This window comes from Ranitomeya imitator, unplaced genomic scaffold, assembly GCF_032444005.1.
Source record: "Ranitomeya imitator isolate aRanImi1 unplaced genomic scaffold, aRanImi1.pri SCAFFOLD_313, whole genome shotgun sequence".
NCBI classification, from domain to species: Eukaryota; Metazoa; Chordata; class Amphibia; order Anura; family Dendrobatidae; genus Ranitomeya; species Ranitomeya imitator.
Genome location: NW_027193963.1, coordinates 293,020 through 318,827, shown reverse-complemented (window position 1 = coordinate 318,827; position 25,808 = coordinate 293,020). Strand labels below are relative to the sequence as shown.

General features: G+C 46.0%; 1 protein-coding gene and 1 long non-coding RNA gene across 5 annotated transcripts in view; one reads left to right on the top strand and one right to left on the bottom strand.

Moving 5' to 3' along the window:
- Positions 1-345: 345 nt before the first annotated feature.
- Positions 346-5,258, bottom strand: LOC138654455 (uncharacterized). The gene is made up of 3 exons (XR_011316302.1): positions 5,122-5,258; positions 4,002-4,140; positions 346-894 (listed from the first exon to the last, which is right to left on the bottom strand). It is a non-coding gene; the product is annotated as an uncharacterized lncRNA (long non-coding RNA).
- A 21-nt stretch (positions 5,259-5,279) lies between these two features.
- The window catches only part of LOC138654452 (polyadenylate-binding protein 1-like), a 29,672-nt gene continuing 9,143 nt past the window's right edge, over positions 5,280-25,808 (top strand). Inside the window, exons 1-10 of one of the 4 annotated variants that reach the window (XM_069743447.1) lie at positions 5,280-5,336; positions 8,299-8,505; positions 9,402-9,595; positions 9,675-9,790; positions 17,555-17,691; positions 17,997-18,091; positions 19,253-19,390; positions 19,483-19,578; positions 19,887-20,153; positions 20,382-20,530. In XM_069743447.1, the coding sequence (XP_069599548.1) occupies positions 8,313-8,505; positions 9,402-9,595; positions 9,675-9,790; positions 17,555-17,691; positions 17,997-18,091; positions 19,253-19,390; positions 19,483-19,578; positions 19,887-20,153; positions 20,382-20,471 (1,326 nt within the window). In that variant the 5' untranslated portion in view covers positions 5,280-5,336; positions 8,299-8,312 and the 3' untranslated portion in view covers positions 20,472-20,530. Of the gene's footprint in view, positions 5,337-5,413; positions 5,844-8,298; positions 8,506-9,401; positions 9,596-9,674; positions 9,791-17,554; positions 17,692-17,996; positions 18,092-19,252; positions 19,391-19,482; positions 19,579-19,886; positions 20,154-20,381; positions 20,550-25,808 lie in introns of those variants that run through there. The other 3 variants (XM_069743446.1, XM_069743444.1, XM_069743445.1) reach the window with 3 other exon arrangements.

Here is a 25,808-nt window from a genome sequence, read left to right as displayed (position 1 = left end):
TTCATATGAAAATCCCTATTTATTATAATTGCCAGACCTGAAATAACAAGCACTTTTCACCTATTGTGTCCCCCCCATTTCCTTGTAGATTGTAAGCTTGCGAGCAGGGACCTCACTCCTAATGTCACTGTTTAAATTCTCTTAACTTGTATTGAATTTGTCGGTATATGTCCCCGCTTAATTGTAAAGTGCTGCGGAATATGTTGGCGCTATATAAATAAAGATTATTATTATTATTACAACAAGTTTTGGGGTCCAATTTCTTCTCTTATCCTTGGAAAAATAAAAATTTGGGGGCGAAAAGATCATATTTTTTCACAAAAATTATTTTTTTATTTTCACGGCTCTGCATTATAAACTTCTGTGAAGCACTTGTTGGGTCAAAGTGCTCACCACACATCTAGATAAGTTCCTTAAGGGGTCTACTTTCCAAAATGGTGTCACCTGTGGGGGGTTTCAATGTTTAGGCACATCAGGGGCTCTCCAAACGCAACATGGCGTCCCATCTCAATTCCTGTCAATTTTGCATTGAAAAGTCAAATGGCACTCCTTCCCTTCCGAGCTCTGCCATGCGCCCAACAAGTGGTTTACCCCCAGATATGGGGTATCAGCGTACTCAGCACAAATTGTACAACAACGTTTGGGGTCCATTTTATCCTGTTACCCTTGGTAAAATAAAACAAATTGGAGCGGAAATAAATTTTGTGTGAAAAAAAGTTAAATGTTCATTTTTATTTAAACATTCCAAAAATTCCTGTGAAACACCTGAAGGGTTAATAAACTTCTTGAATGTGGTTTTGAGCACCTTGAGGGGTGCAGTTTTTGAAATGGTGTCACACTTGGGTATTTTCTATCATATAGACCCCTCAAAATGACTTCAATGTGATGTGGTCCCTAAAAAAAAAAATGGTGTTGTAAATATGAGAAATTGCTGGTCAACTTTTAACCCTTATAACTCCCTAACAAAAAAAAAAATTTTGGTTCCAAAATTGTGCTGATGTAAAGTAGACATGTGGGAAATGTTACTTATTAAGTATTTTGTGTGACATATCTCTGTGATTTAAGGGCATAAAAATTCAAAGTTGGAAAATTGCGAAATTTCAAAATTTTCGCCAAATTTCCGTTTTTTTCCCCACAAATAACCGCAAGTTATATTTAAGAAATTTTAGCACCATCATGAAGTACAATATGTCACGATCTGTAGAAGCGTTCTAGAGTTATAACCTCATAAAAGGGACAGTGGTCAGAATTGTAAAAATTGGCCCGGTCATTAACGTGCAAACCACCCTTGGGGGTAAAGGGGTTAAACATTAAAGACAAATTAATGACAAAAAGCAAAACACATTTTGTACCAAAGTCCCCTGTGCTTTAGCTGCAAAAACAGTATTGTGGTGCTTAAAGGGAACCTGTCACCCCCAAAATCGAGGGCGAGCTAAGCCCACCAGTATCAGGGGCTTATCTGCAGCATTCTGTAATGCATTCTGGAATGCTGTAGATAACCCGCCGATGTATCCAAAAATAAAAATAATTAAAAATGAGAAAAAGAGGTTATATTATACTCACCAAGGGACAGTCCAGGTCCGGTCCGATGGGCATCGCGGTCCGGCGCCTCCAATCTTCATCAGACGACGTCCTCTTCTTGTCTTCACGCTGCGGCTCCAGCGCAAAGTACTGCAGTGCGCAGGCCCCAGGCCTCTCTGACCTTTCCCGGCGCCTGCGCACCACAGCGTGAAGACAAGAAGAGGACGTCATCCTATCAAGATGGGAGGCCCAGGATCGGACCGCCCAGGTGAAAATAATATAACCTCTTTTTGTCATCTTTGAGGATACATCGGGGGCTTATCTACAGCATTACAGAATGCATTACAGAATGCTGGAGATAAGACCCTGGTGCCGGTGGGCTGAGCTCAACGTCAATTTTGGGGGTGACAGGTTCCCTTTAACACAAAATTCCTCTCTCAAGCGGGCGGGGCGGGGACACAGAGGAGCGGGCGGGGCGGGGACACAGAGGAGCGGGCGGGGCGGGGACACAGAGGAGCGGGCGGGGCGGGGACACAGAGGAGCGGGCGGGGCGGGGACACAGAGGAGCGGGCGGGGCGGGGACACAGAGGAGCGGGCGGGGCGGGGACACAGAGGAGCGGGCGGGGCGGGGACACAGAGGAGCGGGCGGGGCGGGGACACAGAGGAGCGGGCGGGGCGGGGACACAGAGGAGCGGACGGGGCGGGGACACAGAGGAGCGGACGGGGCGGGGACACAGAGGAGCGGACGGGGCGGGGACACAGAGGAGCGGACGGGGCGGGGACACAGAGGAGCGGACGGGGCGGGGACACAGAGGAGCGGACGGGGCGGGGACACAGAGGAGCGGACGGGGCGGGGACACAGAGGAGCGGACGGGGCGGGGACACAGAGGAGCGGACGGGGCGGGGACACAGAGGAGCGGACGGGGCGGGGACACAGAGGAGCGGACGGGGCGGGGACACAGAGGAGCGGACGGGGCGGGGACACAGAGGAGCGGACGGGGCGGGGACACAGAGGAGCGGACGGGGCGGGGACACAGAGGAGCGGACGGGGCGGGGACACAGAGGAGCGGACGGGGCGGGGACACAGAGGAGCGGACGGGGCGGGGACACAGAGGAGCGGACGGGGCGGGGACACAGAGGAGCGGACGGGGCGGGGACACAGAGGAGCGGACGGGGCGGGGACACAGAGGAGCGGACGGGGCGGGGACACAGAGGAGCGGACGGGGCGGGGACACAGAGGAGCGGACGGGGCGGGGACACAGAGGAGCGGACGGGGCGGGGACACAGAGGAGCGGACGGGGCGGGGACACAGAGGAGCGGACGGGGCGGGGACACAGAGGAGCGGACGGGGCGGGGACACAGAGGAGCGGACGGGGCGGGGACACAGAGGAGCGGACGGGGCGGGGACACAGAGGAGCGGACGGGGCGGGGACACAGAGGAGCGGACGGGGCGGGGACACAGAGGAGCGGACGGGGCGGGGACACAGAGGAGCGGACGGGGCGGGGACACAGAGGAGCGGACGGGGCGGGGACACAGAGGAGCGGACGGGGCGGGGACACAGAGGAGCGGACGGGGCGGGGACACAGAGGAGCGGACGGGGCGGGGACACAGAGGAGCGGACGGGGCGGGGACACAGAGGAGCGGACGGGGCGGGGACACAGAGGAGCGGACGGGGCGGGGACACAGAGGAGCGGACGGGGCGGGGACACAGAGGAGCGGACGGGGCGGGGACACAGAGGAGCGGACGGGGCGGGGACACAGAGGAGCGGACGGGGCGGGGACACAGAGGAGCGGACGGGGCGGGGACACAGAGGAGCGGACGGGGCGGGGACACAGAGGAGCGGACGGGGCGGGGACACAGAGGAGCGGACGGGGCGGGGACACAGAGGAGCGGACGGGGCGGGGACACAGAGGAGCGGACGGGGCGGGGACACAGAGGAGCGGACGGGGCGGGGACACAGAGGAGCGGACGGGGCGGGGACACAGAGGAGCGGACGGGGCGGGGACACAGAGGAGCGGACGGGGCGGGGGCACAGAGGAGCGGACGGGGCGGGGGCACAGAGGAGCGGACGGGGCGGGGGCACAGAGGAGCGGACGGGGCGGGGGCACAGAGGAGCGGACGGGGCGGGGGCACAGAGGAGCGGACGGGGCGGGGGCACAGAGGAGCGGACGGGGCGGGGGCACAGAGGAGCGGACGGGGCGGGGGCACAGAGGAGCGGACGGGGCGGGGGCACAGAGGAGCGGACGGGGCGGGGGCACAGAGGAGCGGACGGGGCGGGGACACAGAGGAGCGGGCGGGGACACAGGAGCGGACGGGGCGGGGACACAGAGGAGCGGACGGGGCGGGGACACAGAGGAGCGGACGGGGCGGGGACACAGAGGAGCGGACGGGGCGGGGACACAGACCCTAGCAATATAAATGGAGAGAAAGGGAGGTTTTGGTGTTTTTTCTTTTAGGAATTATACTCGTCTCTCTGACATTATCAGACGCCCACAGTGTCATCCCTTTGGGTCCTCGCATGGATTGTGGGGGCTCCAGCATTCCACTTGGTGAAGAGAAGTCCAGTGATGAGATGACATCTGCAGGGAGGTCACTGGATGGGGAAAAGCGACAATACCTAGAATAAAACAGAAAAAAAAAATCATGCAGAAACCTGGACACAAGTAGTGGCCGCCACCAGTGGCCTCCGGGCTAATACTGACCAGCACAGCGTGCGAGGACAATAAAGCCCGGGATCTGGAGACATTGTTATCACGCAGTGTCGCTCCCAGAGGTCATAGGACAGTCATCAACCTGACGTCATGTGTGCCCAATAATATTAATGAGAAAACGTTTTATGTAAAAAAAAATAAATAAAACAGGACGGACTCCGCACCATCAGGCAGATTCTCATGTTAATATCAATCCCTCAAATCTCCATCATCATTCATCCCCTCCCCTGTCCCCCCCCCCCCCCCACACACACACGTAGCGCTATACATCCCTGCACCCCCCACCGCAAGAGACATCACACACTGACCTGCACAACGCGTGACATCAGCCCCCCACACCATGCAGACCCATGCGAGTAACATCAGCCCCATTCTGCAGGTAGACACCCCCCCCCCCCCCGCACACAGATCCCCCCACCGTCCAGCATGCACATGCAGCCCCATGCAAGCAACATCACCCCTCTCTCCCCAGGCAGATCCCCCCCACCGTCCAGCATGCACATGCAGCCCCATACAAGCAATATCACCCCTTTCTCCCCAGGCAGATCCCCCCACCGTCCAGCATGCTCATGCAGCCCCATACAAGCAATATCACCCCTTTCTCCCAGGCAGATCCCCCCCACCGTCCAGCATGCACATGCAGCCCCATACAAGCAACATCACCCCTTTCTCCCCAGGCAGATCCCCCCACCGTCCAGCATGCTCATGCAGCCCCATGCAAGCAACATCACCCCTTTCTCCCCCAGGCAGATCCCCCACCGTCCAGCGTGCAGCCCCATGCAAGCAACATCACCCCTTTCTCCCCCAGGCAGATCCCCCCACCGTCCAGCGTGCAGCCCCATGCAAGCAACATCACCCCTTTCTCCCCCAGGCAGACTCCCACTTACCTGGTCTGTGACTATGGAGGAGGAACCCAAAACACCCCAAATCCTGCACACAGTCCTCGAAATCCCGCCATGACGTCCACAGCTTCCGTTTCTCCTGTCTGCTCTATGGAGGGAGAGGCGCCGCCCCTTCCGGTCACATGGGCGTGACGTCACCAGAGGTCCTTTAGCCGCCTTGGATTTAGCCTCTAGCCTGAGACCAGGCTTCGCTGGAGTAGGTGAGTATGACGTCTTCAAGGAGGCGGGAAGTGGGAGGGGCCCGGGGCGGGGGGAGGAGCCCGGGGCGGGGGGAGGCGGCTCCGGACTCTAATTTAAAAAAAAAAAAGACCAGAAAGAAAACTTGCTCCCGTGCCGCCCCCCCTCCCCCCATCGTCCTGCCGTAGGCACGAGCACACAAGTGCGTAAACATATAATAAGTGATGATCCAGAAAGGAGAAGTCTTATTTGATTGGTGCACATTTATGGCATAAAATGCTTTATTATAAGGGGGATCCAGACACGTGTCGGCCCCGTAGTAACTGCCCGCTCCTCGCGTGGGCATCAGTTGGCACCATGAGGCGGCCATGCTGTGCCCTGACAGTGACAGTTTACCAGGAGCCGCCATCAGGATCTGACTGGAGACAAGATAGGAACAAGGTGATTACCGACATATTGTGCAGAGTCTGTGAGTCCAAAGTCGGCACAACCTGAAATCTTTGCGGAGGAAAGTGAAGAATTCTAGAATCGTAAGTTCTCTAATCAGCGCCACATGTCAGGCCGGCGTCACACTCGGCGTAAGACAATACGCTCCGTAATTTACGGCTGTAATACGCAGAAAAGTCCCCAAAATCGTGGTCCGTAGCTCCTCCGTAGGCAGGGTGTGTCAGCGTATTCTGTGCATGGCATCCTCCGTATGTAATCCGTATGGCAGCCGTACAATGGATCCATGTGCTCAAAAAATAATAAAAACATATATACTGTCTATATATATATATATATATGTATGTCAGTGAGACACATGTATGTATATATATTAATATTTCATCCAGCGCGATATAGCAGAAAGCCGGTAATTCAATTGCCGTCTTTTGCTATCTCCTTCCTAAACCCGACATGATATGAGACATGTCTACATACAGTAAACCATCTCATATCACCATTTTTTCTTGCATATTCCACACTACTAATGTTAGTATGTGCAAAATTTGGGCGCTCTAGCTATTAAATTAAAGGGTTAAATGGCGGAAACAATTGGCGTGGGCTCCCACGCAATTTTCTCCGCCAGAGTAGTAAAGCCAGTGACTGAGGGCAGATATTAATAGCCTGGAGAGGGTCCACGGTTATTGCCCCCCCCCCCCCCCCCCGGCTAAAAACACCTGCCCCCAGCCGCCCCAGAAAAGGCACATCTGGAAGATGCGCCTATTCTGGCACTTGGCCACTCTCTTCCCATTCCCGTGTAGCGGTGGGATATGGGGTAATGAAGGGTTAATGTCATCTTGCTATTGTAAGGGGACATTAAGCCTAATTAATAATGGAGAGACGTCAATTATGACACCTATCCATTATTAATCCAATAGTAGTAAAGGGTTAAAAAAACACACACATTATTACAAAGTCTTTTAATGAAATAAACACACAGGTTGTTGGAATAATTTATTATTCTGGTAACCCACCTGAAGACCCTCGCTCTGTAACAAAGGAAAATATCTATCAGCATATGTACGGGTGTTTAATCCATATTTTAAGCACTATCATTACTAAGTGCATACATTTGATAGCACTTTGGTTCAGGATTTATTTAGCAACATTTCAATAGAGCATGCGGTTTGAGCCTCTATTTCTTCATCTCGCTTTAGTCAGTATAATTATAAGTAAATAGATGACTTTAATATTGAAATTCCTCATCAATTGGTGATTTGAAGTTAGTGGAGGTATTTTCTCAGCATGCTCTATTGTTGAAAAATTTGTTGTATCCAGGAATGTTTATTTTATCTCTTGCTCCCTCACTAGTATTATATTTTGCTCTACACCTACCTGCCATTACATTTATCTGTACGGTTTTAAGGCATTGTTTTATTTTTTGTATTTGTCTGTATTAATAAAGTTATAACTTTTTATTGAAAAGAATCAAAACACTCTTTGATTTAGCACGCAGTTTAATAATTGCCTAGCTGATCAGTATGTTTTATTATTGATGTGTAAATTAACTTGGACAATTAATTATTCGGCCTTCAGATGAGCTCACTGGTGGATTCACAGTTACCTCGTTTTGCAGTATTACATGTACTGTGATACATAGAGGCTGTAGAAACCAAACGGCTCAACATACTAAATTACATTTTACTGTAAAAATTATATTTACCCATAAATACAAGAATAAAAAAAACCAAGATGTCAATTTGACTTTGTTTTAGTGAAGCGGTGAAATCTACCAGTTCTTTAAAGCATGTGTCTGGGACTTTAACATTGATGGACTATCCTTAGGGTAGGTGATGAATGTCTGATTGGTAAGTACCCCCGGAGATCAGCCCTTCCTGGTGTCGTCGGCAGCCGGAACTGCTCAGTTATGGAGCTGCACAGCACAGCTTTGTCTACAGAATAGTGACACATGCACATACTATTCAATAGAGAAGGCATGTGCAGTACCTGGCCGTGGCCACTATACTGTCGATGGAGCTGTTCTGGACAGAGCCACAACTCAGCACTTCCAGCCGCCACCGCCACCGCCAGGATCGGTTGGGTACCGGGTGTCGCACCCCCAGTAATCAGACATTGATGACCTCTCCGAAGAATAAGCCATCAATGTTACAGCGCCAGATAGCCCCTTTAAAGCTGCTCATACACATTAGATAAATGTTGTCTGACTTTGGCGGGATCGGCAGGCCTTATACTGTGTATCGGGGTCCCCAGCTTCACCCTGAACAGAGGACGGGGGCAGAGAATGATCCGCCCTGTTGAATGTCCTTTTGTTCGGGGTGTAGATAAGCTATGGTCAGGCTGCGGCTAATGTGCATGGCCAGCTTTGGCGTGTGACTGCCATGTAATGCTTTTCAAAAACCTGACCAGCACATCCAAACATAGACTAAGTGTGAACAGGTGCATCTTTCAGCGCTGCAGTGTGCTGCCTTATTTACTTAACTTGCCATGTAATGCTGACATGTTATTATCAAGGTGTTTTTCTTACAATCTCCTTTATTTTAGTGACCCTGCTAATAATGGCCACTAGCGCACTCAGCCACAGTACAGCAACCCTGTATGTTGGGGATCTCCTTCCGGAGGTCACAGAGGAGATGCTGCATGAAAAGTTCACTCCTGCCGGCAACATTTTGTCAGTCATCATATGCAGAGACAAGATCACCGGTCAGTCTCTTGGCTACGCTTACATCAATTTCCAGCAGCCGGAGGACGGTGAGAAGCAATACACAACTATAGCTATACATTGCAGCCCTGCCAGCAACAAGGCTGGGGTGAAATATTGCAACTGTTCCACAAATATCATGGACATACAAGATTGTAGATACAGTGGGGAAAATAAGTATTTGATACGCTGCCGATTTTACATGTTTTCCCACCTACAAAGAATGCAGAGGTCTGAAATTTTTATCGTAGGTACACGTCACCTGTGAGAGACAACCTAAAAATAAAAACCAAACAATCACATTGAATGATTTTTACACAATTTACATTTTATTGCTTGAAATACTGTATATTTTTTTTAATTTCTGGCAATTTTTTAGCTTAACATATAATGTATTAAAAATAAAAAAAATCTTGCAACTTTCAAACTGGACATGGGTGCTTTTATAGATTATAACTTCCTGTTGTTTCAGGAAACAACAGGTGTACATAGCTACAGTCATCAGACCTGAGTCCAATAATTTTATTAAAGCATCTAATGAGCGTGTACAAGTGTCATTGTGAAGGGAGGGTGAGCAGGGTCAGCTGTGACATCTCCTATTGTAATTAGTGGATCTTGTATTATCAGCTGTATGTAGAAGCGTTACCGTCATCCTTCCTCTGCTGATAAGGAGCCTGCTGAAAACTCTTCCTGAAAGGGCAGAAAGTATGAACAGTTCAAGATTTCTAAAAAAATTTTAGAACAAGAAAAATTTGCAAATTATTTTTTTTTAAATAAAATTAATGCAAAACAAAATATAGTAAAAAATGTTGTAGCATGGAATGCTGGAGCTGATCAACAATTCCTATCATGGCATGGCATCCTATCAGGGCGCAGAGGTCACCGAGGTGGATAAAGTCATTGATAGTCTCTTTCTTTGAAAATGTCCCCCATCCTTTCCCGCCAGCGGAGCGAGCTCTGGATACCATGAACTTTGAAGACATGAATGGCAAAGCGATGCGCATTATGTGGTGTCAGCGCAACCCGTCCGTAATAAAGAGCAGGATCGGCAACATTTTTATCAAGAACCTGGATAAGACCATCGATAGTAAATTACTGTACGACACATTTTCTGCTTTTGGCAGCATCATGTCGTGTAAGGTAAGTCAGTCATCCACCACATACGGATGTGTGAGGTCTGTGCAGTAGTAAGGTCCCTTATTAATATGAGGTGTTGCAGGTCGTGTGTGACGAAAATGGATCTAAAGGTTATGGGTTTGTACATTTCGAGACCCGCGAATCAGCCCAGAAGGCCATTGACTCGTTGAATGGCAAGATCCTAAATGACCAGAAAGTGTAAGTATGCCCTCATGTAAGGCCGGCTTCACGTGTCTGGGATTTCTGGACTCCTGGACCCCAAATCAACATTCTCATAGGCATATTTCAAGCTTTAGGGTTCGGGTCAGGAGACCTTCGGCTGGTCTGCAAACCGCGACCTGTATACAGACTGAGACGTGCCAAGACGGCCTAACACAAAGAATCCACAATCGATTATTGACTTACATGTCGCCAGTGGCAGGGGTTATCCACCTCTGGGGACTTTTTTTTTTACTTAATTGCATTTATTTGGGGCTAAAAGTCATTTTTGCAATTCAGTTTCCTTACAAAATTTGCACCTTTTGGCTTTTACAGGCTGTTTGTCTCCTCCTCCCTGCACATTCAACTTTTCTGTGGTCAGTGGTCATAAATCAGCTGAGAAGAGCTCAGAAATAGACAGATAAGTGTTAGAAGCTCTCTTTCTGGATCCTTAGGCTATGTTTACACACAGCAGCAAAATCTGCAGCGTTTCCGCAGCAGTTTCCCATGCGTTGTACAGTACAAAGTAAACCTATGGGAAACTCAATCCGCAGTGCACATGCTGTGGAAAAAAACGCGCGGAAACGCAGCGGTTTACATTCGGCAGCATGTCAATTCTTTGTGCGGGATCCGCAGCGGTTTTACACCTGCTCCATAACAGAAAACCGCAGGTGTAAAAACGCAGTAAATCCGCAGTGGACCATTCTACGTGTGCACATACCCTTAGGCCGGCCTCACACTCAGCGTATAAAAATATGGTCCGTAAATTACGTAGAAAAGTCCCCAAAATAGTGGTCCGTATCTCCTCCGTAGGCAGGGTGTGTCAGCGTATTTTGCGCATGGCATCCTCCATATGTAATCCGTATGGCATCCGTACTGCGAGATTTTCTCGCAGGCTTGCAAAACCGACATATGGACATACAATGGATCCATGTGCTCAAAAAATCGTAACAACATATATGCTGTCTATATATATATATATATATATATATATATATATTAACCCCTTTCTGACCTCGGACGGGATAGTACGTCCAAGGTCAGATCCCCTGCTTTGATGCAGGGCTCCGCGGTGAGCCCGCATCAAAGCCGGGACATGTCAGCTGTTTTGAACAGCTGACATGTGCCCGTAATAGGCGCGAGCAGAATCGCGATCTGCCCGCGCCTATTAACTAGTTAAATGCTGCTGTCAAACGCAGACAGCGGCATTTAACTACCGCATCCGTCCGGGCGTCCGGAAATGACGTCATCGCCGACCCCGTCACATGATCGGAGGTAGGCGATGCTTCTCCATAGTAACCATAGAGCTCCTTGAGACCTCTATGGTTACTGATCGCCGGTAGCTGTGAGCGCCACCCTGTGGTCAGCGCTCACAGCACACCTGCAGTTCTGCTACATAGTAGCGATCAGCAGATCGCTGCTATGTAGCAGAGCCGATCGTGCTGTGCCTGCTTCTAGCCTCCCATGGAGGCTATTGAAGCATGGCAAAAATTAAAAAAAAGTTTAAAAAAATGTGAAAAAAATAAAAAAAATATAAGTTTAAATCACCCCCCTTTCGCCCCAATCAAAATAAATCAATAAAAATATCAAATCTACACATATTTGGTATCGCCGCGCTCAGAATCGCCCGATCTATCAATTAAAAAAAAGCATTAACCTGATCGCTAAACAGCGTAGTGAGAAAGAAATTTGAAACGCCAGAATTATGTTTTTTTGGTCGCCGCAACATTGCATTAAAATGCAATAACGGGCGATCAAAAGAACGTATCTGCACCAAAATGCTATCATTAAAAACGTCATCTCGGCAAGCAAAAAATAAGCCCTCAACCGACCCCAGATCATGAAAAATGGAGACGCCACGAGTATGGAAAAATGGCGCAATTTTTTTTTTCTGCAAACCTTGGAATTTTTTTTCACCACACTTAGGTAAAAAATAACCTACACATGTTAGGTGTCTATGAACTCGTAGTGACCTGGAGAATCATAATGTCAGGTCAGTTTTAGCATTTAGTGAACCTAGCAAAAAAGCCAAACAAAAAACAAGTGTGGGATTGCACTTTTTTTGCAATTTCACTGCACTTGGAATTTTTTTCCCGTTTTCTAGTACACGACATGCTAAAACCAATGATGGCGTTCAAAAGTACAACTCGTCCCGCAAAAAATAAGCCCTCACATGGCCAAATTGACGGAAAAATAAAAAAGTTATGGCTCTGGGAAGGAGGGGAGTGAAAAACGAACACGGAAAAACTAAAAATCCCAAGGTCATGAAGGGGTTAATATTTTATCCAGCGAGAGATAGCTTTAAAGCCAGTAATTCAATTGCCGGCTTTTGCTATCTCCTTCCCAAACCCGACATGATATGAGACATGGTTTACATACAGTAAACCATCTCATATCCCCATTTTTGTTACATATTACACACTACTAATGTCAGTAGTGTGTATGTGCAAAATTTGGGCGCTCTAGATATTAAATTAAAGGGTTAAATGGTGAAAAAAATTGGCGTGGGCTCCCGCGCAATTTTCTCCGCCAGAGTAGTAAAGCCAGTGACTGAGGGCAGATATTAATAGCCTGGAGAGGGTCTATGGTTTTCGCCCCCCCCCCCCCCCCCACCCCCCCGGCTAAAAACATCTGCCCCCAGCCACCCCAGAAAAGGCACATCTGGAAGAGGCTGGGAAAATATTCTGAAAAGTTCCCACGCTCGAGGTCATATGAGGACAACCAGCAGATGGTGCATCACCGCGAATGAAGGTAACTACAGGTCATTGTCCTACTTTCCATTCATTCGCTGGGGTTTTACAGGCAGGAGCACAGCTGCATTATAGCAGAACTCCTGCCTGTAAAATAATTTAACCCCTTCAGATGGATTTACATCGTGGGACGTGACAGATCATCGGAAGGTATGGGATATTGTTTTTTAACCATTTCATACTATTGGATTAATAATGGATAGGTGTCATAATTGACGCCTCTCCATTATTAATCTGGCTTAATGTCACCTTACAATAGCAAGGTGACATTAACCCTTCATTACCCCATATCCCACCGCTACACGGGAATGGGAAGAGAGTGGCCAAGTGCCAGAATAGGCGCATCTTCCAGATGTGCCTTTTCTGGGGTGGCGGGGGGCAGGTGTTTTTAGCCGGGGGGGGGGGGGGGGCAATAACCATGGACCCTCCAGGCTATTAATATCTGCCCACACTCACTGGCTTTACCACTCTGGCGGAGAAAATTGTGCGGGAGCCCACGCCAATTGTTTCCGCCCAAATTTTGCACATACACACTACTAACATTAGTAGTGTGGAATATGCAAAAAAAATGGTGATATGAGATGGTTTACTGTATGTAAACCAGGTCTCATATCATGTCGGGTTTAGGAAGGAGATAGCAAAAGCCGGCAATTGAATTACCGGCTTTAAAGCTATCTAGCGCTGTATGAAATATTAATATATACATATATGTGTCTCAATGACATATATATAAATATATATATATATATATATACCTATTCTATGTGTACACATTTATTCTACCTATTCTATTGTAACCTGTCAGTGTGATTTTACTGTACACCGCGCTGAATTGCCGGCTTTTCTCTCTAACACCGCAGCGTATTTCTCGCAAGTCACACTGCTGGTCCGTGTGTAATCCGTATTTTTCTGGCCCCCATAGACTTTCATTGGCGTATTTTTTGCGCAATACGGTGACAAACGCAGCATGCTGCGATTTTCTACGGCTGTAGAAGACCGTATAATACGGATCAGTAAAATACGGCTGATAGGAGCAGGGGCATAGAGAAGCATTGTACCGTATGCAATCCGTATTTTCTGCACCTCTCTTACGTCCGTAAAACACGGTAGTGTGACGCCGGCCTTAGAATGAGCTCACTCTTGGATTTTCAGTTAACCCATTCTGCAGCCAGCACTAGACAGAGCAACACTGAGGCTATACAAGGCAAATGGTGCAACATTCTTAATGAAACCCAATTGCAAAACTAAATTTTAGCCAAGAATATATGCATTTAAGTAAGAAACAAAGTGTCCCCAAAGGTGGATAACCGCGCTGCCAGCTATAGGGAAAATTGGGGTTCCCAGACCCTGTTCTACCAGGCTCCACGTATCTAGGACAGTGTGTGTGCCACAAATTTTTATGGGTACATCCAAACATTGCCAAAATGTCTGCAACTAAAAATCAGTTCTATATATCCGAATAAATGTTTTCTGCAATTAATGGTACAGTGGCAGAGATTTCACAATGTATATACAGAAATAAATATAAATATACTACACACATACAGTGGGGCAAAAAAGTATTTAGTCAGTCAGCAATAGTGCAAGTTCCACCACTTAAAAAGATGAGAGGCGTCTGTAATTTACATCATAGGTAGACCTCAACTATGGGAGACAAACTGAGAAAAAAAAATCCAGAAAATCACATTGTCTGTTTTTTTAACAATTTATTTGCATATTATGGTGGAAAATAAGTATTTGGTCAGAAACAAAATTTCATCTCAATACTTTGTAATATACAGTGGGGCAAAAAAGTATTTAGTCAGTCAGCAATAGTGCAAGTTCCACCACTTAAAAAGATGAGAGGCGTCTGTAATTTACATCATAGGTAGACCTCAACTATGGGAGACAAACTGAGAAAAAAAAATCCAGAAAATCACATTGTCTGTTTTTTTTAACATTTTATTTGCATATTATGGTGGAAAATAAGTATTTGGTCAGAAACAAACAATCAAGATTTCTGGCTCTCACAGACCTGTAACTTCTTCTTTAAGAGTCTCCTCTTTCCTCCACTCATTACCTGTAGTAATGGCACCTGTTTAAACTTGTTATCAGTATAAAAAGACACCTGTGCACACCCTCAAACAGTCTGACTCCAAACTCCACTATGGTGAAGACCAAAGAGCTGTCAAAGGACACCAGAAACAAAATTGTAGCCCTGCACCAGGCTGGGAAGACTAAATCTGTAATAGCCAACCAGCTTGGAGTGAAGAAATCAACAGTGGGAGCAATAATTAGAAAATGGAAGACATACAAGACCACTGATAATCTCCCTCGATCTGGGGCTCCACGCAAAATCCCACCCCGTGGGGTCAGAATGATCACAAGAACGGTGAGCAAAAATCCCAGAACCATGCGGGGGGACCTAGTGAATGAACTGCAGAGAGCTGGGACCAATGTAACAAGGCCTACCATAAGTAACACACTACGCCACCATGGACTCAGATCCTGCAGTGCCAGACGTGTCCCACTGCTTAAGCCAGTACATGTCCGGGCCCGTCTGAAGTTTGCTAGAGAGTATTTGGATGATCCAGAGGAGTTTTGGGAGAATGTCCTATGGTCTGATGAAACCAAACTGGAACTGTTTGGTAGAAACACAACTTGTCGTGTTTGGAGGAAAAAGAATACTGAGTTGCATCCATCAAACACCATACCTACTGTAAAGCATGGTGGTGGAAACATCATGCTTTGGGGCTGTTTCTCTGCAAAGGGGCCAGGACGACTGATCCGGGTACATGAAAGAATGAATGGGGCCATGTATCGTGAGATTTTGAGTGCAAACCTCCTTCCATCAGCAAGGGCATTGAAGATGAAACGTGGCTGGGTCTTTCAACATGACAATGATCCAAAGCACATCGCCAGGGCAACGAAGGAGTGGCTTCGTAAGAAGCATTTCAAGGTCCTGGAGTGGCCTAGCCAGTCTCCAGATCTCAACCCTATAAAAAAACCTTTGGAGGGAGTTGAAAGTCCGTGTTGCCAAGCGAAAAGCCAAAAACATCACTGCTCTAGAGGAGATCTGCATGGAGGAATGGGCCAACAACAGTGTGTGGCAACCTTGTGAAGACTTACAGAAAACGTTTGACCTCTGTCATTGGCAACAAAGGATATATTACAAAGTATTGAGATGAAATTTTGTTTCTGACCAAATACTTATTTTCCCTCATAATATGCAAATAAAATGTTAAAAAAACAGACAATGTGATTTTCTGGATTTTTTTTTCTCAGTTTGTCTCCCATAGTTGAGGTCTACCTATGATGTAAATTACAGACGCCTCTCATCTTTTTAAGTGGTGGAACTTGCACTATTGCTGACTGACTAAATACTTTTTTGCCCCACTGTATCCTTTGTTGGCCATGACAGAGGTCAAACGTTTTCTGTAAGTCTTCACAAGGTTGCCACACACTGTTGTTGGTATGTTGGCCCATTCCTCCATGCAGATCTCCTCTAGAACAGTGATGTTTTTGGCTTTTCGCTTGGCAACACGGACTTTCAACTCCCTCCAAAGGTTTTCTATAGGGTTGAGATCTGGAGACTGGCTAGGCCACTCCAGGACCTTGAAATGCTTCTTACGAAGCCACTCCTTCATTGCCCTGGCGGTGTGCTTTGGATCATTGTCATGTTGAAAGACCCAGCCACGTTTCATGTTCAATGCCCTTGCTGATGGAAGGAGGTTTGCACTCAAAATCTCACGATACATGGCCCCATTCATTCTTTCATGTACCCGGATCAGTCGTCCTGGCCCCTTTGCAGAGAAACAGCCCCAAAGCATGATGTTTCCACCACCATGCTTTACAGTAGGTATGGTGTTTGATGGATGCAACTCAGTATTCTTTTTCCTCCAAACACGACAAGTTGTGTTTCTACCAAACAGTTCCAGTTTGGTTTCATCAGACCATAGGACATTCTCCCAAAACTCCTCTGGATCATCCAAATGCTCTCTAGCAAACTTCAGACGGGCCCGGACATGTACTGGCTTAAGCAGTGGGACACGTCTGGCACTGCAGGATCTGAGTCCATGGTGGCGTAGTGTGTTACTTATGGTAGGCCTTGTTACATTGGTCCCAGCTCTCTGCAGTTCATTCACTAGGTCCCCCCGCGTGGTTCTGGGATTTTTGCTCACCGTTCTTGTGATCATTCTGACCCCACGGGGTGGGATTTTGCGTGGAGCCCCAGATCGAGGGAGATTATCAGTGGTCTTGTATGTCTTCCATTTTCTAATTATTGCTCCCACTGTTGATTTCTTCACTCCAAGCTGGTTGGCTATTGCAGATTCAGTCTTCCCAGCCTGGTGCAGGGCTACAATTTTGTTTCTGGTGTCCTTTGACAGCTCTTTGGTCTTCACCATAGTGGAGTTTGGAGTCAGACTGTTTGAGGGTGTGCACAGGTGTCTTTTTATACTGATAACAAGTTTAAACTGGTGCCATTACTACAGGTAATGAGTGGAGGAAAGAGGAGACTCTTAAAGAAGAAGTTACAGGTCTGTGAGAGCCAGAAATCTTGATTGTTTGTTTCTGACCAAATACTTATTTTCCACCATAATATGCAAATAAAATGTTAAAAAAACAGACAATGTGATTTTCTGGATTTTTTTTTCTCAGTTTGTCTCCCATAGTTGAGGTCTACCTATGATGTAAATTACAGACGCCTCTCATCTTTTTAAGTGGTGGAACTTGCACTATTGCTGACTGACTAAATACTTTTTTGCCCCACTGTATATACAAATATCTACATAGGAATACCCCTCTAAGGCCACGTTCACACGCTCAGTATTTGTAGCCAAAACCAGGAGCAGGTGATAAATCCAGAAGTGGTGCAGGTGTTTCTATCACACTTTTCCTCTGATAGTTCCTCTCCTGGTTTTGGCTACAAATACTGACTGAATACTGATCGGGTGAAAGTGGGCTAAATGTTTGGAGTTTTTTTGCCGCTTGTAAATAACAATTTTGGATAAACGTGTCTGCATTCTCTGTAAAGGTATATTGAACATTCCAAGTCCAGTCACAAACGAGAACCTGAAGTTGTTGCCAGTTCTTTATACACTAATGTTTACATCAATAACTTTGGAGAAAATATGGACGATGAACGGCTCAAGGAATTGTTCAGCAAATACGGTAAATATGAATCGTGTAGCTACGAGAATCACGGTTATTTCAGAAGACCGTATTGTGGCCATATTTTATTCTCTGTATTATTGCTCCACGTCCCGACCCATCAGCGGGTCTCATAACCTGAGGTAACCGCATCGCAGCCATTTATGATGTACGTTCTGGGCCAGGAGGCCCGCTGATGGGTCGGGACATCGAGCAATAACACAAAGAATAAAATATGGCCACAATACAGTCTTCTGAAGTCAGACTTATATATGGGTTGTCCTAAAGCTTCCGAAACCTAAATTTGGGCAATACTCTCACTTTAGGGCCTACACGGAGCGTTAAAGTCATGACTGATCAAAATGGGACGTCCAAGGGATTCGGCTTTGTGAGCTTTAAGAAACACGAGGACGCCCTAAAAGTGAGATGGAGACTTACGAAATATCTGGAGTCAGGATTGGTATCTCTGTTATTGTAGGCCGTCTAAGTTGGTGGAAGATGAGCAGCAATAATCATTTATCAGTCTGTATACCACTCTCGTGAGACAGCATTCCCCTTTGTACTGTTAGTTGGGATCTCAGGGCCTATACCCCTACGGCATTGTTTTACATTTTGGAGCAGAAATTGCCTATGTGCATTAGATTCTGGCGCAGCTGCCGACTTTTCTCAGGTGAAGCTACTTCAGTCGGTGGCTTTTTTTTTCCTATTTTTGCTCTGACATCTTCTCCCTTATATCTTCATTATGAGAGAATAAACATGTTACCTCTTTTAATTGCTCCAAGGTTTCCAAACCCTGAAGCAGTGAAAAGAAGTAACAAAATACTGAACATGGGCAGAGTAATGGATTTTGACACTGCTGTGTATTATGTTAATTTTTTTAAGAGCTTTTGAGACACTTTTTCAGATGGATTCCGCTCGGAATCCACTTGAAAAAGATGATGTATGCACACAGCCACTGAGCGGAAACTCTCTGAATCCTCCTCTGAGACTCAAAACTCCTCACAAACTTGGTAGTTCCTGCTTCAAAAACTCAGCAAAAAGACTCAGTGTGCACATACTCTAAGGGGGTTTTACTTTTTCAGACATTTACTGAATACCCACAAAACAGGGGTCCCTGTGGGAAGTGGCGTGGCTGTGCGTGTGCTCAGCTATCTAAGGATGTGTACATGTGCAACCACCTCTTCATTCTCCACCTGGATGCAGCAGCCATCCACTGGCCATCCAGACAGGTTGGAGGTTGAGGGACCCCTTTTCTTGAGATCGGGTGCCACCTCTGGAACCTTATCTATCAGGCAGGGATAGCATCAGATGATTACGCCATCAATGCCTAAGATGGGAATACCCCTCCTGGCGAGGATAATATAGGTTGCAATCATTTTGCAATCTACAATAGTCAGGTGTGCACCATGTGAACAAAGAACCAGGGGAAGATCAGCTCTCTCAGGATGGGATGAAACCCTGTCCTTAGGAGATCAAAAAATGACAGTCCGTAGGAAATGGTGTCCTGATCCCTCAGGGTGAGAGATCTTGTTCTTGTGACCAACGTATGGGAGTAAAGTAACTATTTTCCTACTTCTATAAGGCCGTGAATGAAATGAATGGTAAAGATGTGAATGGTAAGGCCATTTATGTTGGAAGAGCCCAGAAGAAGTTGGAAAGACAACCAGAGGTTAGGAGGACGTTCGAGCAAATAAACCAAGAATGGATCACCAGTTCCCAGGTGAGTGACTTCACTCCCTTTGTATTTAATTTGTGTGAGTGTTTGAAAAAAATTCTGCATTTTTAATAACTTTTTTCTTCTTCTAATTTTAGGGTGTCAATCTCTACATTAACAATCTTGCAGATTGCATTGATGACAGGCTACTGCATCAGGTGTTTTCCCGTTATGGCACCATCATCAGTGCTAAGGTGAGCTCAGCTTGTATCTGCTTCTTTCTTCTTTCTATCCTCACATTCATTTTCATCTACGTAACATTAAGGGTTATACTTATGGCCAACATTAGACGTTTTCATCGATACATAGGAGAGGTGATAACTTGTGGATTTGCGGTGGTCTTACTGCTGGGACCCCATGGATCCTTTAGGAATAGAGTGATGAGTAGATGATAACTTTCAATGTCGGGAATGACCCTTTAGCGTGAACCTTCTTAGGTGAGGGTGTACTATTTATTTTCCTATGTTTCATTGTAAGGATGTCAGGTGATGTAATATTTCAGGTCATGATGGAAGGTAGACGCAGCAAAGGGTTTGGTTTTGTCTGCTTCTCCGCTCCCGAGGAAGCAACCAAAGCGGTCACAGAGATGAACGGAAGGATTGTAGACTCCAAGCCATTGTATGTCGCCTTTGCACAGTGTAAGAAGGATCGGCTAGCTCCTCTAGCCAACCAGAAGAAGATGGATCATATCCGAATTGTACCCAACCAAGTCATCAATACCTACCAACCACCACCACCTCCCAGCTTTATAATGCCACCTGCTTCACAAGTAAGTCTCCAGATAAAAACAACCTACAGAAAGCTTTCTTACAGAAACAGTGCCATCCTTGTTCTAAGGTTGTGGCTGGTCTTGCAGATCAGCTCCATTCGAGAGAATAGGGCTGAGTTACAAAACCACACTCGACGTGTGGAAAGATGGGAACTGTTACAGAAAGAAAGTAGCCATGTTTTTCTAACGATATACAATCCATTTATTACAACCTAAACTTGTTTTTAGGTCCAGAACCATGCAGGATGCTGTCATACAGTACCGAAACCGCAGGTTGTGCCAAGTCCTAGCCGGACACCACAAAGTATGTTCAATTAAGTAACAGCCCCAGGTACACCAATCACTGTATGATAAATAACAAATCAATAAAAGAATATTAAAAGAATATTAAAATTATAATTACAAGTGTCAGTGACTAGTGTCCTGTGGAGAGAAATGTGGAAACCACCACCGTACCAAGGGAAAGCAACCACAGCCAATATAGCAAAGCCAAAGAAGATCTCCCAAGCAGGAATGAGATTAAAATGCCTTTATTATATATACACTTGGCAATAAGTAACAATGATAAAAGACACAAATGTGCACAATGAGATTATTTGTATAATAAAATCAATATGAATAATAGTACAGACTGACCCCTTGAAAATTATATCCTATATTATACTACCATGACAGGTTTAAACATCGCCCCAGGATGACATATATTATTAGCTGGATTTATATATAAAAAAAGACTTTCTGCATATATTGCAAGTACAGACCTATAGATACAAAATGTGCAAAATTGGTAGCAAATAGTAATTTATGTGCAATAAAGCAATATAAAGTGCAACAGGAGGGGGAAGGGAAAAAGGTCAATTATAACCATACAGTGTACTGAATATGTCAGTATATACACCTTATTATAACACGTGCACAACTATGTCAGAAAAAATAAAAAAACTTTTTTTGTGCAAAGAGAAAAAAAGGGGGGTTATATATACCCATAAGATATGCTGGATTATACCAGAAAGTGCTATGTGCAAAAAGAAAGTGTAAAAACTGAAAAAAAGCCACAATTGCAGGTTACACTATTCTAAGAGGATAGAAGGAGTAATCCGAAACGCGCGTCGGGGTGCGTTTCTTTGGGATTCAGCTGACCTCACAGGTATATTTAAAGATTTAAGTACATCCCCCTGCATTACACCATAGTGATTAGTATCCGGCCCTCTGGTGGTCAGAGTGTGCCAGTGGTGACTTTATGGTGGTGATTTAGCTGCTCTTTTATTTTTTTGGCCACTATAATTAGTACTATTGGAAATATATAGATATATTTGATACTTTCTTATAGACCTATTTTTGTGCAGTATGGTTTAGTATACACTCCTCTTAGAATAGTGTAACCTGCAATTGTGGCTTTTTTTCAGTTTTTACACTTTCTTTTTGCACATAGCACTTTCTGGTATAATCCAGCATATCTTATGGGTATATATAACCCCCCTTTTTTTCTCTTTGCACAAAAAAAGTTTTTTTATTTTTTCTGACATAGTTGTGCACGTGTTATAATAAGGTGTATATACTGACATATTCAGTACACTGTATGGTTATAATTGACCTTTTTCCCTTCCCCCTCCTGTTGCACTTTATATTGCTTTATTGCACATAAATTACTATTTGCTACCAATTTTGCACATTTTGTATCTATAGGTCTGTACTTGCAATATATGCAGAAAGTCTTTTTTTATATATAAATCCAGCTAATAATATATGTCATCCTGGGGCGATGTTTAAACCTGTCATGGTAGTATAATATAGGATATAATTTTCAAGGGGTCAGTCTGTACTATTATTCATATTGATTTTATTATACAAATAATCCCATTGTGCACATTTGTGTCTTTTATCATTGTTACTTATTGCCAAGTGTATATATAATAAAGGCATTTTAATCTCATTCCTGCTTGGGAGATCTTCTTTGGCTTTGCTATATTGGCTGTGGTTGCTTTCCCAAAGTATGTTCAATGTATTGTGAGAATGGGGTTTAGTGTGTACGCCGAGTGTCTTCTCCCGCTAAACCTTACTAGTGCACATCACAGTCTATACAGCGATATTACATAAACTCTGTGGTCTACTATACCAGTCCTCACCATTTTTAAGATTTGCACTTGCCGTGGGGGCATGGTCTGCCAGCGATGTGAGAGGATGCATGCCCGGTCAGCTCCGTGTGCAGATCCTTATACGATCCTCAAGCTGCCCTTTTTTTCACCCTCTGGTCGGGTATACTTACCTGCTTATGCCTGGACACTGTAAACAGCCTTTTCCCTGGCACGGAGCCCGCCATGAAGAAAGGGAACGTGCTCAAAGGCCAGGAGTGCAATCTACAAGGTGGGGTCGACACAATTGTGGCAGAGAGTGCAAGCTGAGCGGGTGAGCACTAAAAGGAGGATGTGGCTAGTTTAGAAAGATTTGCAAGATCAGGAGTGGAAGAAACGGGATGACACGTTGAGAGGGATTCATCCAGACCCAAATTCCTTCTCCCACCTGCTTACTACAGATCAGCCTGAGTATGAACCAGATGAGAACCGGGGAGTCCATGCTGTTTCTCCTACATGCCAACTAGCAGCTACAGAGCCCAAGATATCATGCAAGCCATTGGGGATTGTAGTAGCTCTCTTTCATCTCTGGTGCTGCAGGTAGGAGGAATTATGAAGAACATTTCAGTGGTCAGACAAGATATACGCAGTATCTCAGAGAGGACCACAGACCTCGGGAAGAGCGTTAATGAATTATAGGACATCCTACTTCCAATGAGGCAAGATTTGCAGCAACACACCAAGTTATCAGAGGCAAATCGCATCAACCAGGATGATTTGGAGAACCGCCCGTGCAGGAAAAATATCTGGATTGTTGGAGTCCCTTAAAAATCCTAGGGCGCAAAGACCACAGAATTCTTTGAAACCTGGCTAGTGATGGTGTGTGGGAAGGATACTCTTAGCCCCCTCTTTGCAGTGGAACGGGTGCAGACAAGGCCACTACCGCCTGGAAGTCAGCCATGCACAGTCCTGGCCAAGATACTTCACTATAGGGATACCATCCTATGAAGCTCCATAAATGGTCCAAGAATCTCCATATTCACAGATTATTTTGCTGATGTACAGAAGAGAAGTGCGCAGTTCGTGGAAAATAAAAAAACAACTGTGGACAATGGTTTGCTCCTACTCTAGGTAATATCTGGCCCACCTGTGGGTTGCTGCTATGAATTCAATATCCTTCTTTAGTTTTGCTACTTTAGAACGATGGAGAATTTAGAAGGTTGCTTGGTTACCCCCATTGTGACTGCTACATCCAAGGTTTCGACTTAGGCCCTGGTCCCTTAGAGAGCGCCTGTTAGGGCATGGTCGCAGTGGCCAAAATGTTAGTGTTGAAATTTGGGTTATGTTGAAGCATAAAGGGGGCACAACCGGCCCTCAAATTGCTGTTTAGGTTTACATCAGATCTAGAGTGGTTCTTCTAATCTTGTGCAATGCCACCGATGGAGATAGCCTTTTCTGGAATACCCCTATCTATTCCACAAGGCTGACTCTCAAGGCTAAAAAGATTACCTTATTGTCGTGGAACGTAAGGGGAGTACATGAACCTGATAAAAGGAAGGCGATCTTCGATACCATGAAGAAATGTCAGCACGTAATATTATGCCTCCAAGAGACTCACATGAAGGAGCATAATATATATCTATTAACCCCAGCCTAAGTGGGCTCGAGCTATCATGCAACATTCTCCAAATATTCACGCGGAGTTAGTATTTTAATTAATCATACAATTCCCTTTCACTGTATTGACCAAGAAATAGCTAAAAAGGGACGATACATCTGTCTGCGGGGGAGATTCTATAATATTTTAATCCTTATTGATGCGGTTTATATCTCTCCTCCATACACAGGAACGGTCCTTCAGAAAATAATCGAATTTTGTTAGTAAAGCCCCTGGCTGCCCCCTAGTACTAATGGATGACTTCAACAATACGATACATTGGCTATGAGTTTAGCTGGGATGCGGGAGGGACTTACTCCTTTGGAGAGAAGTTAGAGGAGGTAGCACTTAGATGTTTGGCCATTACCTTACCCTAAAGTTAAGACTTTTTCCTGTTATTATGCTGTCCACAGCTAATTGTCCCGTATAGGTTTGTTACTATGTAATTCCGCAGCTGTGGGAATGATGGGAAGAATAGAATACTTACCTCCGAGTCTCTCTGACCACTCTCCACTTATGGGGCGCCTCACTTCACTCCTGCAAGTTTAACCCTTTCTGGGTTTTTTTGATGGTGTCCATCAGTTCATGTAAAGAACATGCCTACAATTGTGAAGATTTGGTTTTTTTTATTGTGAAGTAAGCAACAAATGGGACAAAATACCTGACAACTTCAGTGTGCATAACTATTCATCCCCCTAAAGTCAGTACTTTGTGGAGCCTCCTTTTGAGGCAATAATGGTTGCAAGTCGCTTTGGATAAGTCTCTATGAGCGTTCCACATCTTGCCACTGGGATTTTTGACCATTCCTGAAGGCAAAACTGCTCCAGCTCCTTCATGATAGATGGTTTCCTCTGGTGAACATCAATCTTCAAGTCTGGCTAAACAATAAAGGGCAGGGTGCACCACAGTATATATTTCAAATGCAATTATAATCACAGGGTGCTACTAACGCATAGAAAGGAGGAGCAATAACTGGAGGAAAGACTAATGTGTATGTAGAAAGTCCACACCCGAGGTACAAAAAATATCAAAAACTACTTTATTATCACCAAAGCACAAACATGACTAAAAACATTTAAAAGCAACAATGATAACACCCCCATCCATGTACAATAATGCATCTATGTGACCCTAGGACATGATACCGTAGGAGGGAGTACCCGTGCCAAAGACACTGCCGAGAACCAGCTGACGGTACTGGAACCCGGATGGGTAGCAGAAGGTACAAGAGCCAATGGAACTACCGAGGACCAGCTGATGGTACTGGAACCCGGTTACTAAGCAGGAGGTACCCGTGCCAGAAAGCACTACCAAGGACCACCAGACATTGGTGGAACTCGGATACCGAGAAGGAGGCACCTAAGCCAAAGGCTCTGCCTGGAACCAGCTGACGGTACTTGAACCAGGATGGGTAGCAGAAGGTACAAGAGCCAATGGAACTACCGAGGACCAGCTGATGGTACTGGAACCCGGTTACTAAGCAGGAGGTACCCGTGCCAGAAAGCACTACCAAGGACCACCAGACATTGGTGGAACTCGGATACCGAGAAGGAGGCACCTAAGCCAAAGGCTCTGCCTGGAACCAGCTGACGGTACTTGAACCAGGATGGGTAGCAGAAGGTACAAGAGCCAATGGAACTACCGAGGACCAGCTGATGGTAGTGGAACCCGGTTATTAAGCAGGAGGTACCCGTGCCAGAAAGCACTACCAAGGACCACCAGACATTGGTGGAACTCGGATACCGAGAAGGAGGCACCTAAGCCAAAGGCTCTGCCTGGAACCAGCTGACGGTACTTGAACCAGGATGGGTAGCAGAGGGTACAAGAGCCAGTGGAACTACTGAGGACCAGCTGATGGTACTGGAACACGGTTACTAAGCAGGAGGTACCCGTGCCAGACAGCACTACCAAGGACCACCAGACGTT